This window comes from Onychomys torridus, chromosome 8, assembly GCF_903995425.1.
Source record: "Onychomys torridus chromosome 8, mOncTor1.1, whole genome shotgun sequence".
NCBI classification, from domain to species: domain Eukaryota; kingdom Metazoa; phylum Chordata; class Mammalia; order Rodentia; family Cricetidae; genus Onychomys; species Onychomys torridus.
The window spans coordinates 24589827-24608791 of NC_050450.1; the positions used below are offsets into that span (position 1 = coordinate 24589827).

The window sequence follows — 18965 nt, forward strand, 5'->3', positions numbered from 1 at the left end:
TTTTATGGGGACAATTTTTTCAATTGAGGTTTCCTCTTAAGTGACTAGTTTGTGTCAAGTTGACATAAAACTGTCCAGGACAATGACATAAATGGATGCTCACAAAGAACAATGGAGGCGGCTGGAGCTCCTTATCCCTTAGATTGCTCATGAATTTGAGAACACACAGCAGGAATGAGGGCTTTAGATAAAAATACACAAAAGTGGCATGGATGTTAAAATGTACAAAATAGGCTATTCTCACACAGATGGAGTTGGCTTGTGGAGAAAAGTGGAAGCCAGTGTGCAATTATACTCCCCCCAAAAAGGGAGTGACTAAATCACGTTGGTCCAGAATGAGATGGATGTGAGGCCAGAGCAGAACAGCAGGTCTGCAGCTGGTCCTCCAACCATCCTCTTTGCACTGCTTAACACAGTTCGCAGCTGCTGGGTTGTGGTGGCGCACGCCTTTAATCCCATCACTCATGAGGCAGAGGCAGGTGGATCTCTGTGAGTTCGAGGCTAGCCTGGTCTACAGAACAAGATCCAGGACAGGCACCAAAACTACACAGAGAAACCCTGTCTCAAAAAACCAACGACAACAAAAAAGTTCCCAGCAATATGTCCCAAGACTGGATATGAGAAAGCAAGATGTGCCTAAGTTTTGTGATCGCTCCCACTGGGTGAGAGAGCTCCTGGACCATATCTGCTTCCTAATGTTAAAATAAAAAGCTATCCAAACTAAGGCCTGTAGTAGCCAGCCTCTTCTCTTTGTCTCCCGGCAATAACCTGGAGCTTTGCAGCAGGCATAGCTATCCTCATGTGACATGCTGTCAATCTTTTGTTTGTTTGTTTTGTTTTTTCGAGACAGGGTTTCTCTGTGTAGTTTTGCACCTTTCCTGGAACTCACTTGGTAGCCCAGGCTGGCCTCAAACTCAGAGAGATCCACCACCTCCACCTGGCTCCTGCTGTCAATCTTTAAAAATACAGTATTTAGCCGGGTGGTGGTGGTGCACGCTTTTAATGTCAGCACTCGGGAGGCAGAGAGGCACGTGGATCTCTGTGAGTTTGAGGCCAGCCTGGGCTACCAAGTGAGTTCCAGGGAAGGCACAAAGCTGCACAGAGAAACCCTGTCTCGGGAAAACAAACAAACAAAACAAAACAAAACAAAAAAACAACAGTATTTTACTGACTTCAAACATACATGCAGTGTATTTTGATCATATCCACCCACCCCACATTTCTCCCCCAACTCCAGTTATCCACCCTCTTGCTGTCTGTCTTGATGTGAACTCTAGTCTAAACTGCTTCACCTCAAAAGTTTTCCCCCTACTTGGCAATCTGGGGTTTTACTTCATTCTTGAGTAAGGTAAGAACCTGGGAAGTCCCAGTCTAGACCCCAACCACCAAGAACAGCAACATCGGGGCTGGAATGTTCTCTTGCTTTGAGCTATAAAACACCAGGCGTGTCTGTGAATCCTGTGTTCATTGCGTAGCAATCCCTCAAGGTCAGTGTTGGGGTTTCAGCATTTAAAACTTTTAATTGAAAATCATACTTTTACAATTCAAGTAGCAGGGTGGAATGTAGGAGAACTTTCTAGCATGGTTTCCACAGGGTCTGCTCCAAGCTGGACTAGACAGAGCTGGCTAAGTTGGAGTCAGCCACTCCACCAAGGGCCACAGAGGAACGAGCCCAGGCATCAGCGTGTGCCAAGCAGCAGAAACAATGAGGCTGGAGGAGGTGATCAAAGGTTCTCACAAGGTGACTGTGCACCAAAGAGCATAACAATGAAGCCTCTGCACATGGCCCTGACCAGCACTGTGATGACCATGGACATGACATCTCCCTCGTCCGGATGTCATGAAAGAAACCACAGTCCATAAAATTGGTACTTTCCTCTCCAATCCTGAGCTCATCAGAACTCTGAGTGTGTTTGGATACCTCCATATATTCATATGCATGACACACTCTTTATGTCTTCAGTATGAAGTGCAGCATTTACTTGAATTTTCTTTTTTTTTTCTTTTCTTTCTTTTTTGTTTGTTTTTTTTGTTTGTTTGTTTGTTTTTGTTTTTCAAGACAGAGTTTCTCTGTGTAGTTTTGGTGACTGTTCTTGATCTTGCTCTGTAGACCAGGCTGGCCTCAAACTCACAGAGATCCACCTGGCTCTGTCTCCCCAGTGCTGGGGTTAAAAGTATGCACCACCACTGCCCAGCTATTTTCTTTTCAAGACAGAATTTCTCTGTAGTCCTGATGGTCCTGGAACTCCAGACCAGTCCTGCCTCTGCTTCCCCAGTGTTGGGATTAAAGGTGTAGGTACCATCCAGCTTTGAGCTCCGCTTCTCATCTGCCTTGTTGATCCTATCTCTTGACAGTGAGGTGAAGAGGAAGGGACAAGGCACAGAACTAAGCATGTACTCAGTTCCTAAATGGACTTGGTCTCCTCGCCAGTTCTCAGTGCAGTAAGGATGTCATTTTCGCTTAACGTTCTTGCCCATTTTTTTTTTTAAAGATTTATTTATTTATTATGCATACAGTGTTCTGTCTGCATGTATTGCTGCCTGCCAGAAGATGGCACCAGATCTCATAGATGGTTGTGAGCCACCATGGGGTTGCTGGGAACTGAACTCAGGAAGGACCTCAGCCAGTGTTGTTAACCTCTAAGCCATCTCTCCAGCCCTCTTGCCCCTCTCTAGCATACACTAAAATGTATTCCCCCAAATCTGTAAATTGAAGGCCTAGCTCCCAATGAGAATGAACCTCAAGGAGGCAGTAACAGATCAAGGAAATCATGAGGGCAGGGCTCTTATCCTGTAGGAAGAGGAAGTACCAAAAGGCTCTCTTTCTGGGAGAAACAGGAAGAAGGTGGCCCATTCTTCTTTCCAGAAGCCAAATTTGACACCCAATGCACCTGGACTTGTACCCTGCAGAACTGATAAAAAAAGAAAAAAAAAGGACCTAGCCTGGGAGGCAGAGCCAGGCAGATCTCTGAGTTCAAGGCTAGCCTGGTCACCAAATCGAGCTCCAGGAAAGGCAAAGCTACACAGAGAAACCCTGTCTCGAAAAAAGGACCTATTGTTTAAGCCACCAGGTCTGTGTGTTATTTCAGACAAAACTTGTATTCATGTTGCTATGATAGAAACACCATGACCAAAAGTGACTACATGGAGGAGTTTATTTTGTCTAACAGTTCCGGAGGGAGAGTCCATAATGCTGGGACGGGGCAGGGTGGAGGGAGGGAGACATGGCAGATAGCTGGAGCCAAGAGATCACATCTTCAACCACAAACACAAAGAGATAATGAACTTACGTGGGGTGAGGCTATGAACTCTTAAAGCCTGTCCCCAGTGACGAACTTCCTCCAACCATCCCCGCAAACAGTGCCACCAACTGGGGACCAAGCATTCAAATACTAGGGGTGCATTTCTCATTCAAACCACCACAGATCCCCAAAAACAAAGGTCAGGCAGCTTGTCAAACCAAACAAAGGTCAGGCAAAGGTCAGGCAGCTTGTCAAACCAAACAAAGGTCAGGCAGCTTGCCAGAAACACCGACCCATCCTAACAAATCTCTCCCTTGGTGTGAAGGAGAGATTAGCTTCACTGCTCCTAATTATCTTAAAAATGACCAGTTTGAGGGGAGGTGAGGGATGGCTCAGGGATTCAGTTTGTAAGGGATTCTAGTTCAATTCCCAGCATCCTCAGCAGGTATCTCCCAACCTTCTGTAACCCCAGCTCCAGAGGAATCCAGCTCCTCTGGCTTCTGTGAGCACCTGCATTCATATGCACATAGCTGTACATAGAAACACACATACACACAAGTTTTGGTTGTGTTTGTTTTTGTTTTTTGTTTTTGTTTTGTTTTGTTTTGACAGGATTTCTCTGTGTAGTTTTGGTGCCTGTCCTGGATCTCTGTAGACCAGGCTGGCCTCAAACTCACAGAGATCCGCCTGGCTCTGCCTCCCGAGTGCTGGGATTACAGGCGTGTGCCACCACCGCCCAGCTCAGAGGAATTCTTTAGAAGACGGCTGTCATACCGCTTCTTAATGGGCTCCATCTCTAGCATCTTCAGATGTAACCCATGCAAAGGTTTGTCTGGAGTAGGGGAAAGCCCACTGCGAGGTTAACAGCTGAGTCCCCTGCTCTATGTTCTCCTCTCAATCAAGAGCTTTATTATCCAGGCTGGGCTGGCTTTGAGGATGGCAGGGCCCAGCAGCTGCCTTCTCTCCTTGCATCTCCCCCTGTCCCCTGAGATTCCATTTCTAGCCTCCACACCTCACCCCAGCTACTCAGTCATTGTGGTGGGATTGGAGAGGAAGCTTTGTGAAGCCACAGGACCAGCATAGACATTAGTGAAATGACATCGATTTTGGAGTTGAGCCTGGTGGGGTTTCCTTTCTGGCCGGGAACCTTTGGGGGGGGCGGGGTTGGAGATGTCTTGAGCGAGACCTCTCACCTGGAGTTTCAGCTCTCCTAGCCATTAAGGAGGGGGCTAGCCCTATGACTGTACCTGAGCTTTGGTGTAGGGGTGAGGATGTGACACCTTTTTCTTGTTCAAGGAGGTATGCATTGGAGCAGAGCAGACCAAACCAGGTCTCTTCCTGAGCACATATGTGTCTTTTTAAAATTACGTTTTAAACTTCATTGTTTGTGTGTGTGTTTGTGTGTGTGCATATGTGCCATGCACACATGTGGAGGTCAGAGGGCAGTCTGGGGGAGTTGGTCCCTTTACCTGCTGAGCCATCTTGCCAGCCCCACCCTGAGCATATCATAAAAAAGTCAAACCCTTTATGCAAAGGCTGCTTCCCAGATTACTTGCTGATGGCCTTGACAATTGGCAGTGGGGCTTGGAGGGGAGGTACTAGGCTTTGGGACATCCTCAGATCTGCCATGGCGTGTTCTCCTGCTCCTTTGTATTTATTTATTTGTTAGTTTGTTTGTTTTTCAAGACAGGGTTTCTCTGTGTAGCTTTGCGCCTTTTTCCTGGAACTCACTTGGTAGCCCAGGCTGGCCTCAAACTCACAGAGATCCGTCTGGCTCTGCCTCCCAAGTGCTGGCATTAAAGGCATGTGCCACCATCGTCCGGCTTATTTTTATTTTTGACAAATCTTACCATGTAGTCCAGATTAGCCTTAAACTCGGCCTTTCTGCTTCAGCCTCCCAGAGCTAGGATGGGTTAGTTCTGAGAGCCAGAATCTAGTGTACTGAGCCCAGAATTCCCTTCTGAGAGGAACAGTCCCAGAAAGTGTCTTTGCTGGCTGTTCTGTAGACCCTTGATGATGTCACCTCGAGTATGTGAGACCCAGCGCCCCGTCTGTTTCCTGCCTTCTTTTGCTACTGTGAAACCTTAGAAAGGGATAACCCAAGGAGATGGGGAGCAGACACAAGGAGCCTTCAGAGCCCTGCTTTGTGCGTGCTGGTGGAAAGGGGCAGAGTCAAGACAGCCCAGTGGGTGCCAAAAAGTAGCACTGAGACTCCCCCGCCTGTGTAAGTCTGGGCAACTGGCATTTGCCTTTGAAAGCCATTGTGTCACATGGAAAGTGGAATGGTACCAACAACAAACAACAACAAAGCTGAAGCTGGAGAGATGAGGAAATGTGACAGAGACTGAGAAAAAAGTGAACGATTCTGTGTTTGAGTTGGGTGTCATGGTACACTTCTGGAATCCCCACTTACTCAGGAAGCAGAGGCAGGAGGATTGAAGTGCCAGCTCAGCCAGGACTACACAAGGAGGTTGTGTTTCCGAAAACAAAACACAGCCAGGCTCTTTAATCCCAGCACTCAGGAGGCAGAGATACATGGGTCTTTCAAGGCCAGCCTGGCCTACACAAAGTGAGTTCCAGGACAGCCAGGGCTACAGAGAGAAATTCTGTCTTGAAAAGAAAAGAGAGAGAGAGAGAGAGAGAGAGAGAGAGAGAGAGAGAGAGAAGAAGAAGAAGAAGAAGAAGAAGAAGAAGAAGAAGGAAGAAGAAGAAGAAGAGGAGGAGGAGGAGGAGAAGGAGGAGGAAGGGAGGGAGGGAGAGAGAGAGACAGAGAGAGAGAGAGACAGAGAGAGAGAGAGAGAGAGACAGAGAGAGAGAGAGCAGAGTCTGGCTTTGAGTCAGACAGGCTGAAGAGGTGAGCATCCAAAACCCTTCCCTGGAATCAGCCTTGGTCATGTGACCTGACCAGTAGGAACAGCACCTCCTCATTTCCCCAGGAAATATTTCAAAGATCATCAGCAACTCTCAGGCTTTCTTTCTCCTGTTCCTGTGATTAAAGGATGCATGTGTGAAAATGGGATCCCGAGGAGCCAAGGCCTGGGGTTGTTAGAATAGACACCACTCCCAAGTTGTTCCTTGAAAGGGCCCTATACCATCTGTTTTAGTCCACCAAGACTGGAGAGTGAATTGGTGCAGCTGCAAACCCCAGCCTGGCCTCACAGTAGTACACTTGGGAATTGTTTACTTCATTTAATAGAAAAGCAACACAACAGGACAGGCACAAAGATACAACACAGTTTTGTGGCAGTGCAGGGCACCTTCCCTGGCATCGGCTGCTACTACTTGCTGCTGCTCTTGGGAGGGGGCCGGTAGACCCCGATGACCACAGCGTGGTCCCTCTCATAGGGCTCCAGAGTTAGCTGCTCCTGAGGTTTCAAGTTCTCCTGTTGCAGCTTCCTCACCTCGGAAGCAAACACAGCTTCGGCAGACGCTGTGGAGTCGATGCAGTTGGCCTTGATGGAAATAAGAAAGTGGCCTCCGTTGCGCAGAAAGGTGTGGGCGTTCAGCGCCACGATGCGGGACTGGTCTGGCTGGGCTACGTCGGCGAAGATGACGTCCACCATTCCGATGAGCATGCGGTACTTGAGCGGGTGCCGGGCATCTTCCAGTACTGGGATGATGTTGGTGCGTTTCTTGGCTACGTTGACTAGATCGCGGCCAGCGCGGTGGGAAAACTCAACCGCATAGACCAGGCCGTCGGGGCCGATGATGTCAGAGACGTGAGAGACGGTGGTTCCAGAGGCGGCGCCCAGGTACAACACTTTGGACTTGGGCTTGATGTGAATCTGGTCCACGCCGCCCAGGATGGCCGCGGCCAATTTGGAGCGGAAGGGGTTCCACGTGCGGTACTCCTGCTTCTCTCCGTTCTCCACCACCGTGACGCGCTTCTCTCCGTACACCGAGACTCCCGGCACCATGTTCAGGGTGACCAGCGCGTCCTCCGCGCCGCGGTAGATGAACACGCCCTCGTGCCGATGCGGCTCCACCGACACCGTGATGCCCTTTCTGCGGCGGCTCTTGTTCCTGGCCGGGCCGCCGCGCCGCTGCCCGCCGCCGCCGCGGTCCCTGCTGTCGCCGCCACCGCCGCCGCCGCCGCGCCCCCGGCCCCGGCCGCCGCGCGGGCGCGCCCCGAAGCCTCCTTTGCCCCCCGAGCCCGCGTCACCTCCTTTGCCGCCTCCCTTGCCGCCACCCCAGCCCCAGCCGCCGCGGCCGCCCGCCGGTTTCATGGCCCAGGCAGTTCTCGGGAGCTGCCGCGGTGGTCAGGGGATCGCCGGGGACCCTAGGCGGTGGCTGCGGAGGGGGGACAAGTTGGTGGCGGCGGCTGCCCTCAGGATTAGCGGCAGGTGGATGCAGGGGTCCGCGGTGCGCGCATCCCGGGATCCACGCTTTGACGCGGCGACTTGCGTGATTGCATCACAGCCGTTTTGTCGACCCTGTAGCTCCGGAAGCCCCCCTGCTCCACCTGCACGCAGACGCAGCCTGCTCACTTGTAACCCTTTGCCTTCTCTCTCCGCCGGTGCTCTCCGCTTCCCCGAGGACTCTGGGTTCTTCCCCCGGACTCCACCAGTGGCCCGAGTCTCTGTGGCAGGAGAGGGGAAGCGCGCAACTGCCCAGTCCTTGGGCTTGCCCGCCCGTGTGGCCGCAGGAAACTTACCTGGCTTTGTTTGAATGGCGACAAGTTTCTTGAACGGTTTGAACCTTGTCATCCCATCTGTAAAATAGAACCCACCTGTGTGGTTCCTCATCCGTGTACCAGTGTGGCACAGTCTCGGTGCTCTACAGGCTTAGCTTGTTTCGAATTTTATATTTCTCTGATTAGCCTTTTTAACTGGGATATAGTGTTCATTCAATAAAATGCATTAGCTTTTGCTCTCTTTAAAATAAAAGCATCGCTCTTGAAAGTCTGCCTTCTGAGATGACATGGATCTCCAAACTGGTGATATATTCTGACAAGGCATTTAAACAGAACACTTGTATTCTGACATAATTATTTCTCTTTGAGCAATAGTCCAGAGACATGATTCTTGCAAGACACAATGACAATTGAGCATATAGAATGAAAGAGATGACTATGGCTTTTGTGGTCACTGTGGAAGCCCTGAAGGAGGTGAGGAGAGGACCAACCCAAGAGATAATTAGAAGACAGAGTTCATAGGAATTGCTGATACATTGCCTATGGGAAATCAGAAGGAGAGAATTTCCTGATTATTATTAATTATTGTTGTGCTGTGTGTCTGAACTGAGGCCTTTTGAATGCTGAGCAAGAGCTTTCCCTGAGCCACACCTCCAACTTGAGAAAAAATTCTGTCCTGAGATTGCCAAAGCATCATTCCTTCCTTGGTGGGTAAGTGCCCACAAGCCCAAGCCTCCATCGATCCCTGCTTCGCTTTGCTCTATCAACTGTGCTACATTTTGTACGCAAGAAAGTGAATGTTCAATGTGACTGGGGACACAGGCCTGTGACCTAAACCCTATAACACTTCATCGCAAAAGGAATGGCATGTTTACCGTCAAATTTTCTTCTTTGCTTCAAAACCCACTCTTTCCGTCATACCTTGAAGAAAAAGAGGAACCGACGGGCAGCACCAAGGACAGACACAAACGCTGCGGCAGAGGCTTTAGCGTCCGGTCAGCACCAGGGACAGCAACCGCAAAGCAAGGCCCTCTGACCACTTGTAGTGGCTTTTGGGGCTCCCCTAAACTGAACTGCCTTGTAGATGATGTAAGCGCCCGTCTGACCTCCATGGAAGTGGAATTAAATGTCAGGTCCAGAGAAACGGAGTGCACCTGAGGATCAGAACATGAGCCAGGGAGAGGATGGTGAATCTCCAGGTGTGCACAAGTTAAAGCTTGTCCTTCAACCCATTCTCTTCTCTCCTGTCTGGCATCCACAGACAGCAACGGCAGGGCTGCTTCGCTCTGAGGATTATCAGGCCTCCTTGATGGAGGCTACGAGTCTGCCTTAGGATGCAGACAAGGTGTCAGAGGGAGAAATGCGCTATTTCTGGGGTATCTGGTTCATGGAAAAAAACCCAACAACTCTTATTACAAATTGAAGCGTATTCTCCAAAATGAGTTACATTTGCTGTTTTGGTTGTGTTTCCTCCAATCAGACCTTGTGATAATAAATTTTGTGTCTACTTGACTTGGCCATGGGGTGCCCAGATACTCCAGTAATATTAGTCTAATACTACTCTGGGCGTTTCTGGGCAGTTTTTGGATGAGATAAACATTGAAATTGGTTGAGTAGAACAGTTGTCCTGCATTGTGTGTGTGAGTTTCATTTAATCAGTTGAAATCCTGAATAAAATAAAAGGCTGACTCTTCCCAAGGAAGAGAGGCTTATGCTACCCAGTAGCCTTTGACCTGGCACATCAGTTCTTCTTATCCAACAAGGTTTGAAGAAGGATGTTAGTTTTGAAGATTTAGGATTTGCCAGAGCCCATAATTGCATGAAAAACATATTCATGCATGCATGCATGCATATTCATGTGTGTGTGTTGGGGGGTGTGGTGTGGTGTGCCATCATTTCCCTACAGATTCTGTTTCTCAAAAAAATCTATAGCCCCTGAGTGGAAGACTTGGGTCCACATGGTGCAGATGGAGGTGATGCCAAGAAGCGTATATACAGAGCTAGGAGAAAGAAGACAGGGTAGCTGGGAAGGACATGTTAACAAGCAGATAAACACTGTGGGTGACTGAGGTGCACCTGGTCCTCTTAGAAATGACATGCTATTGGCTGCGGGGCTGGGAGGTTAATCCACCGTTTGCCCTTTCTCATCTTTGGGAATTGGTTTGGGGCATTATTTCCCACCCCTCAGATTGCTTTCATTGTGCTTCAGCAAGCTCCATGGTGATGCAGTGACCCTGAGGAATGTGAGGTGAAGGGCTGCCTTCATTATGGTGGTTAATTGCCCCTCACTGAGCTGAAATCAGAGGTGGACCCAAGAATCTGGAGTACAGCATTAACAGTGCCTGCCAGTACTTGACCAAAACAATTTATAGGCAACTAGTAATTAAAACAAATTATGAAGGCTGTTGAGATGGTTCAGTTGGTAAAGGCACTTGCCACCAAACCTGCCTGACTTTGATCCCAAGGAGCCACATGGAAGGAGAGAACAAGTTACTTTCATCAGCACTGAAATGCTGAGCATTCATGTCTTCTTAGGGTGCTGGTCTGTACTGTGTATGCTTGTGTTCATTTGTGTGGACGCTGGTGGAGGCCAAGGCCAACATGACGTGATGTTCCTCAGGCACTGTCCACCTTGTTTTGTCTAGAACTCACTGCTTGGGTTAGGTTGGCTGGCTAGTCGCCCTAGGGGTCTACTTGCCTTCCTTTAGACATGGAATTCCAAGTGTGCACCTCCACACCTGGCTCTTTAACATGAGCTTGGGGGTTAAACTCGGGTCAAGCCTTCATGTCTTCTATTCTATTGGATTGCAAGTCTGTTTTGTTACCATGGCTCTGTAATATAATTTGAATTTGGGTTTTGCATACACCTCCATCCAGCATTGCTTCTTCTGTTGAGGACTGCTTTTGTTTTGTTTTGTTTTTGGGTTTTGGTTTTTCGAGACAGGGTTTCTCTGTGTAGCTTTTAGAGCTTGTCCTGGAACTCACTCTGTAGACCAGGCTGGCCTCAAACTCACAGAGATCCACTTGGAGGACTGCTTTCGATATTCAGAGACTTGTCTTTTATTCTGCACTAATTTTGGAATTTTTTCTTTAGTTTTATGAAGAATATCATTGGGATTTTGGTGAGGATTGCATTGACTCTACAGATTATTTGCAAAATACTAATACCACTTTCACTATACTAACTCTCCTGATTCATAAGCATGGGAGATCTTTCCACCATCTAGCATCATCTCCAACTTCTCTCTCTAGTGTCTTAAAGTTGCATTGTAGAGATTGTCCACCATGTTGATTAGCTTATCCTAGGGAATTTTTGTTTGTTTTGTTTTTGTTTTGAGAAAGGTTTCTCTGTGTAGCCTTGGCTGTCCTGGAACTCACTCTGTAGACCAGGCTGGTCTCAAACTCACAAAGATCCTCCTGCCTTTGCCTCCCAAGTGCTTGGATTAAAGGTGTGTGCCACCACCAACAGACTATCCCAGAGTTTTTTCTTAAAGCTATTTTATATGTTCTAAAATTTCACATATATTATTTATGCATGATTATATAACAATTGGTTTCACTTATCAATTATACATGTGTAAATATTATATATAATTACATGAGATTCTTTCTCTATATATGTGTATCTGTATATGTATATATATGTATATGTATATATACAGTTTCTCTGTGTAGCCTTGGCTGTCCTGGAACTCGCTCTGTAGACCAGGCTGGCCTCGAACTCACAGAGATCCACTTGGCTCTGCCTCCCGAGTGCTGGGATTAAAGGCCTGTGCCACTATCCCCCGGCCCTGGCCCCATTTCTTATCTGTACTTGTTGTGGCATAGGGGAGGAAGATGCCCTCCCCCCTGCCCATCAATGCCTGAGGCAGGTGGGAGAGCTGTCCCTGAGATCCTAAGAGTGGGAGAGCAGGCCCTGCACTTTCCCTGTTGGTGGAGGTCTGGGCGAGCCAGAAGCAAAGTTGTAAGCATGGAAGAGCTGTCCCCATTACCCATCTGTCTTGTGATGGCATGGATAAGGAGGAAAGATGCCTCCCCTCCCCCTTCCGTCAATGCCTGAAGCCAGGGAGAACTGGCCCTGGGGTCATAAGAGCAGGAAGGCTGCCCCCAGCCCTCACAGCTACAGCACTCAGGAGAGTGGCCCCTGTGCTTTGACTGGACGTACAGTAGAGCTAACCTTAATGGTGCAGGCGGGGGAGAGCCGACCCTGAGGATGTGAAAACAAGAGAACTGGCCCCACTCCTCCCTCCTGCTACAAGGGGGTGAATTAGCCAGGGCAATGCTGAGAGCTCCCCCTGATGGTGAAGACAAGGGAGGGCTGGTGAGCTGACCAACCCTGCGGCTGCACAGGCCCAGAACCACAGTCATGACCTGGCCCACCCCAACATCCACCCCATCTCTGATCTGCTGGAACACGTGAAGGGGCCTGACCCACAGACCCAGAGCTGCAGAATCTCCACGATACAGCACAACAAGAATCCAAGAGGAGTCCCACTGGGGGCCCAGCATCGACAGTGTAGCCAAAACCAGAGGCCTCGAACCCGACCAATGACTCTGCCACTAAAGACCTATGGACAAAGGGGTTTACTGCATGACTCACTGTGTCACCCTGGAGCTCCCATGATGAGATTTTTAATTTTTCCTCACACCCCCCTGTTTTTTATCTTAAATTTTATTTTGTTTTGTGGAGGGTTGCAGGGGCACAAGGCAGATGCAAAGGGACGGGGAAATGAATAGGATCAAAATGCATGATGGGACAGACACATTGAATAAATAAAAAGAAAGTTTAAAGAGATGTCCTCTGTCCCCTTCACAGCGGGATGTTGGTGGGCCCAGCCTTGTGCAGGTAACCAGAGCTGCAGGGAGGGCACCAGCCACATCATATCCGGAAGCCAGCACCCCGCAATGTGCCTCCCCGTCTCCAGCTCTCACATTCCTTCTGCCCTTTTTTTCTCTCAGTGTTTCCTTAGCCTTTGAGGGGGTGCAGTAGATGCCCCATTTAGGGATCAGCATTCAACAGTCACTTTTTCTCAACACTATGACTGGCTATATGAGTCTTTGCTGTACGTGTCCCTGCTACAAAAAGGCTGACCAGAGCCCACAGGAGTAATAATAAATGGCAACAAATGCACATATTTAGCAAGCAAATTGAGGGGCACATTATATCCACTTAGAAAACAATAGCAGTAGCTTCCCCACTAAGGGCCTGTTTCCTCTCCAGCTATGGGGTTTTTATTTTATCAGATTAACAGTACCAGAAGTGAATTCTCTCCTATGGAGTAGGCATTAAATCCAACCAGAAAGCAGTAGGTTACCCCTAACAGGCCTGACACCATTGCACCCGTGGACACATTTTGACTCGTTGATTGATAGTGTTGCATACAGGGCTTTTCTGCATCCATTGAGATGATTGTGTTTTCTATCCTTAAGTCCATTCATGTAGTGGAATACACTTGCTGATTTGCATACGTTCAACCAACCTTGCATTCCTAGAATGACATGAACTTGGTTGTTGCTGTGGGATATCTTTCTGTACGCTGTGACTATGTGCTGCTCTCAATGGCTAATAAATAAAGCTACATTGGCCGATGACAGAGCAGGATAAGGTTAGGCAGTACATTCAAACTGAAGGAGACAAAGAAGGGTGGAGCCATGTAGTAACATATAGGTTAACAGGAATAGATTGATTTAAGTTATAAGAGCTCTCTAGCCAGAAGCCTGACCCATAGTACAGTTTGTAAGTAATATAAGCCTCTGTGTGTTTACTTGAGACCGAGTGGCTGCAGGATGCAAGTGGGAGAGATTCATCCTGACCGTGGTGCCGGGCAGGACTGGAGAAACTTCCAGCTACAGGTTGTGATGTGTGTTCTTCCTAATATATTCTTGAATCCAATTTGTATTTTTTTTTTTTTTGAGACAGGATTTCTCTGTGCAACTCTGGCTGTCTTGGAACTCGCTCTGTAGACCAGGCTGGCTTCAGAGATCTGCTTGCCTGCCTCCCAAGTGCTGGGATTAAAGGCTTGCACTAGCACCACCTGGCAATTTTGTAAGATCTATTGGGAATTTTTACAACTGTTTTCATCTGGGGAATTGGTTTATAATTCCACTGGATAGTTTTATATCAACTCAACTCATACCAGCATCATGTCAAGGGAGGGAACTTCAATTGAGAAACTGTCTTCATAAGATCAGACTGTAGGCAAGCCTGTGGGGCATTTTCTTAAGTAGTGATTGATGAGGGAGGGCCCAGCCCATTGTGGGCAGTGCCAACCCTGGACTCCTGGTCCTGGGTGCTATAAGAAAGCAGGCTAAGCAAGCCACGAGGAGCAAGCCAGTGAAGTAAGCAGCACTTGGCTTCTGCATCAGCTCCTGCCTCCAGGTTCCTGCCATGTTTGAGTTCCTGTTCTGACTCCCTTTGATGACAGACTGTAATGTGGAAGGGTAAGTAAAATAAACCCTTTCCTCCCCAGGTTGCTTTTGGCCATGGTGTTTCATCTCAGCAATACAAGCCCTAGCTAGAACAGAAGTTGGTGCCAGGTTCGTGGTGTCTTGCTGTGGCAGATCTGACATGTGGTTTTGGGAGGACTGTGGAACCTTGGGCTAGAAAGGACACTGAGTGTTCAATACTTGGTGGGCTGTTATGAGGACATGGAGTATTAGATGATAATGCTGAGAGCTAGGCAGAGGAGGGAGGCCTGGCTTGGGAAGTTTCAGAGGGAAGAAAAGTTGATAATTTCAGGGCCACTTGATATTTTGAATTAAGAATCTGTGGTTCTGGTCAGTTGAGGCTGAAAAATCAGCCATGATTATCAGGAGACCAGCACCACTGAAGAAAAACCTTTGCTTTGCTGGGACAATGGACATTGGACATCTGGGGCTTAAGAACCAGCTGTGGTTAAGATGAGACCAGCATCATTAAGGTGAAATCTTCTGGAAAGTGTTTTCTCAGGGTCAGGACACAGAAGCTGTGTTCCAGAGGCGGCCAAGGTTTTACCTTAGGCCGGCAGCTGAACTTGGTACTTAAGAGTCACCCAGGTGGTACTGGTTTTGAATGCATAAAGGTCTTGGAAAGCAGTTGAGCACTGTGTGGCAGGGCTGGAGTTCCTAAAGAGAGCCCAGGAGAGGCTATAGGTGGAAGTGCAATCTACTTACAGTGGAAGACTCCAGCATTGCGGAGATGCTAGTACCATGGGATGAACACCAAGAAGAGTGACAGCCATGAGGTGGAGGGGCCTGAGCCTCAAACACAAGCAGGTGTTGTAGAGCGCAGATCCAGAGAAGTGACCTATGCTCTCTGGAGGAGCCCAGGAAATTTTGAGTGAATGCCAGACTTTTTATTTTTGTTTTTGTGTTTCAGTTTTTCAAGATAGGGTTACTCTGGCCTGGAACTTGCTCTGTAGATCAGGCTGGCCTCGAACTCATAGAGATAAATTTGTCTCTGTCTCCAGAGTGCTGGGATCAAAGGTGTGTGCCACCATGCCTGGCTATAAGTGCCAGATTTTTGTTTTGTTTTGTTTTGTGTTTTGTTTTTTGTTTTTTGGTTTTTTTGTTTTTTTGTTTTGTTTTTTTAGCTGAGGACCGAACCCAGGGCCTTGTGCTTGCTAGGCAAGCGCTCTACCACTGAGCTAAATCCCCAACCCCGAGTGCCAGACTTTTGACCCTGACTTATTTATACTGTTAGAATTGGTTTTGCTTTGTTCAGATTGTGATTGCATTGGTTCTTCCCTCTTGGAACAAGGAAGTTTGTAGTGGGTAGCCATCCCAGCATTGGCCTGGAAGTTCCAACACCCATTGAGGCTTCAGTAATGATCACGCCCACAAGGCGGGGCAGAGGAGGGAGCGGAAGAGGGAGGAGCAGGAGGAGGTGGCTCTCTTGGTGCCGGGACGCGGGACGCTAGAGGTGGACCGAGCAGAGTTCTCCAGAGAACGCCGCCGGACTACCCTATACCTTTGCCAGACTCTGCGACCTACCCCTTCATTTGTAAGTTACCCCACAAAATAAACCTCCCTTTTAACTACGTGGAGTGGCCTTAATAATTTCACCAATATCTGGCGCCCAACGTGGGGCAAATTCCAAAGGCCCAGGCGGCTCGCTCCCTCAGTCTCCTCCCGGCTGGCGGCTGGCGGGCACCTAAAAATGCCTGCAAAGTTCCATTTAACCAGGGGACGCCTACACGGTCCCATTCCCGAAAAAGGGAACAGCAAGTCGGGTGTCAGTTTCCTGGCTTAGCCCCCAGACCAGCGAAAACCGCTGTGAATGAGGCATTCCCACTCCTCCCTGAGTGCCGGCTCCCTGCCACCTTGACTCTGATGGCTCCTGCCTTCAGCTGCCGCCAGCCAAGGTCACTAGCAGGCCTTGCTTTGGAGCTATACCAACGCCTCCTGCTGGCTGAAAAGTGCTACTGCACCCCCCAAAACCACGGAAAGGTAAGCTTCTTTCAAGTAAAAGTACTTGATAATTTTACACCTTAAAACTGACTAACAAATCTTGAGTAATTCTTGCAATATGGCTGACAACATTACCTCACAAGAATTTAAAAACCTTTTTGCCTGTATGATGAATGACATTTTCCTGGAAATATACGACCTCCCTAAAACATATCTGGCCTGTACCATTTTGACATTCATTGTAATAATTCACACAATGTTCAAACACTGGTTTAATAGTAAGAACAAAGATGAGTCATTATTGGGACTGATACAGGCTTTAAAAATTAGCAATAAAGGCTTACAAAAAAAGATTCTGTCTATGAAATCTGCTGACCAGGACTTACATAAAAAGATTCTCTCTCTGGAATCTGCTAACCAAGATTTACGAGTTTTAAAAGATAACAATGAAGACTTACAGAAAAAGATTCTCTTTCTGGAATCTGCTAACCAGGAATTACAGGTTTTAAAAGATAACAATGAGGACTTACATAAAAAGATTCTCTCTCTGGAATCTACTAACCAGGATTTACAAGTTTTAAAAGATAGCAATGAAGACTTACAGAAAAAGATTCTCTTTCTGGAATCTGCTAACCAGGAATTACAGGTTTTAAAAGATAACAATGAGGACTTACATAAAAAGATTCTCTCTCTGGAATCTACTAACCAGAATTTACAAAACAAGCTTGTACCCAAAATTACTTTTATTGATAATAAATATGAATATTTAATGGATAGAACACTAACTCTCCAGAATGAAGTTGTAGCTACTCAGACACTATATAAGGAAAAAAAATTATCATTACTTGATAAGATAAGGTCCATGGAATCATATGTTTCAGAAGAACATAAAAACTTCCATGATTCCATGAAAAATCTGGAATCCCTTACAAGAGAGGAGGTTTACTCCCTGGAACAGACCCTAGGAGCTCGTTTACAAGCCCTGGAGGAAACTCTCAATAAACATGACAAGGGACCTAATAAGCAGAAGGGCAAGACCATACAGGTTGTAACATCTCCAAATGGCTCTCATACAATGGCTTATCCTGTTATCATCCATGAGAAGCCAGCAGATGACACACACCCCGAGCCATATACGACATATACATTACAGCCAATTTCAACAAGGGACTTTAAAAATATAAAGGAAGCAGTAGTTACATATGGGATACACTCCACATATGTAAAACAGATGTTAAATTCATGGTCTACCTCACATAGAATCATTCCAGATGACTGGCATCAGTTAATTTCAGCTGTTCTAGAATATAGCCAGCAGTTACAGTGGAAAAGCTGGTTGAGAGAAGAGGCAAGAAATTTAGAACAACAAGGTAAACTCAGAGGTTTTGAGGTCTCCCAAAATAAAATACTTGGTGAGGGATGTTTTGCTGACAGGAATGTACAAGCCATTTATGATGAGCATACAATATCCCTATGCCGTACAGCAGCTCTAAATGCTTGGGAAAAAATTCCAGAACCTGGAAAAGCAACTGAGATATACACAAAGATATTTCAGGGACCACATGAACCCTTCACTGATTTTTTACAAAGGCTGAACACAGCTATAACAAAAGCTGTATCAGATAAAGAATTAAAAAAAAATATTAACTGAGTCCTTGGCATTTGACAATGCTAATACAAAATGCAAAAGAATACTTACACCATTTAAGATCAGATCAGCTCCTTTGGAAGAATGGATTCAATATACTAATGGTGTTGAATCTTTTAACTACAGTAATGAGGCTTGGATAGGAGAGACAAATCCCAGAGGTAAAAGAAGGCCCCGTGGTACCAAATGTTTTAGATGTGGTACACCAGGTCATATAAGTAAAAACTATACATGGGGTAATCCTAGAAGTAATACTCCTTCTAGGAATAGCCTAAACAGGAGACCCCAACCACCTCCTGGATTATGTAGAAGATATGGCAAAGGCCGACATTGGACAAGTGAGTGCAGATCAAAAATAGATATACAAGGCAACCCTTTACTGGCGGGAAACGCCTCAGGGGGCCTCTTGCAGGCCCCCAAATCAAATGTGGTAAGAACATTCCCGGCCACTGTGGAAGACATTCCTCTCCAGGACAACTGAATAAACCAATGCCTATTGTAAAAACCAATACTACAATGGATGATAAAACAGCTCTGATAGATGAATCACAGTTTACAAAGAACCCAATAAAACAAATATTTTGGCAGACTTCCATAAATGAACAAAAACCAAAGCTTAGAATTCGAATTAATGGCTTGGTTCTGGAGGGCCTGGTAGACACAGGTGCAGATGTGACTGTAATTACACCAAAATCATGGCATCCAAATTGGCCTCTTCAAGAGGTAGATGTCCAACTTTTAGGAATTGGCACCCTATCTCAGATAAAACAGAGTTCGAGATGGGTTAAATGCATAGGGCCAGAAGGACAGAGAGGAAGGCTGAAGCCATATGTAGCGAATGTAGCAGTAAATCTATGGGGCCGAGATCTGTTACAACAATGGAATACCCAGATTAAAATTCCTACACTCTCAGAAAAGAAATACAGGCCAATGCATGTTTCTAGGAATAATATCATAACATGCTATAAAAACCAGTCACCAACCATTCAGGCTGTACACAAACAGAGCACAACTGCTGTTGAACTCTCAGAAGTACCAACTGCCTTACCTTTAA

The 18965-nt window shown here is 47.0% G+C and overlaps 1 protein-coding gene across 1 annotated transcript; it reads right to left on the reverse strand.

Annotated features, from left to right (window-relative positions):
• Positions 1-6406: 6406 nt before the first annotated feature.
• Fbll1 (fibrillarin like 1) lies at positions 6407-7890 on the reverse strand. The gene has a single exon (XM_036194431.1). The coding sequence runs from the start codon at positions 7466-7468 to the stop codon at positions 6521-6523; it is 948 nt and encodes a 315-aa protein (XP_036050324.1). The 5' UTR covers positions 7469-7890; the 3' UTR covers positions 6407-6520.
• Between the last annotated feature and the right edge of the window lie 11075 nt (positions 7891-18965).

Coding starts and splice junctions, on each gene's coding strand:
- Fbll1 (XM_036194431.1), bottom strand. CDS start 7,468: ATGAAACCGGCGGGCGGCCGCGGCGGCTGGGGCTGGGGTGGCGGCAAG.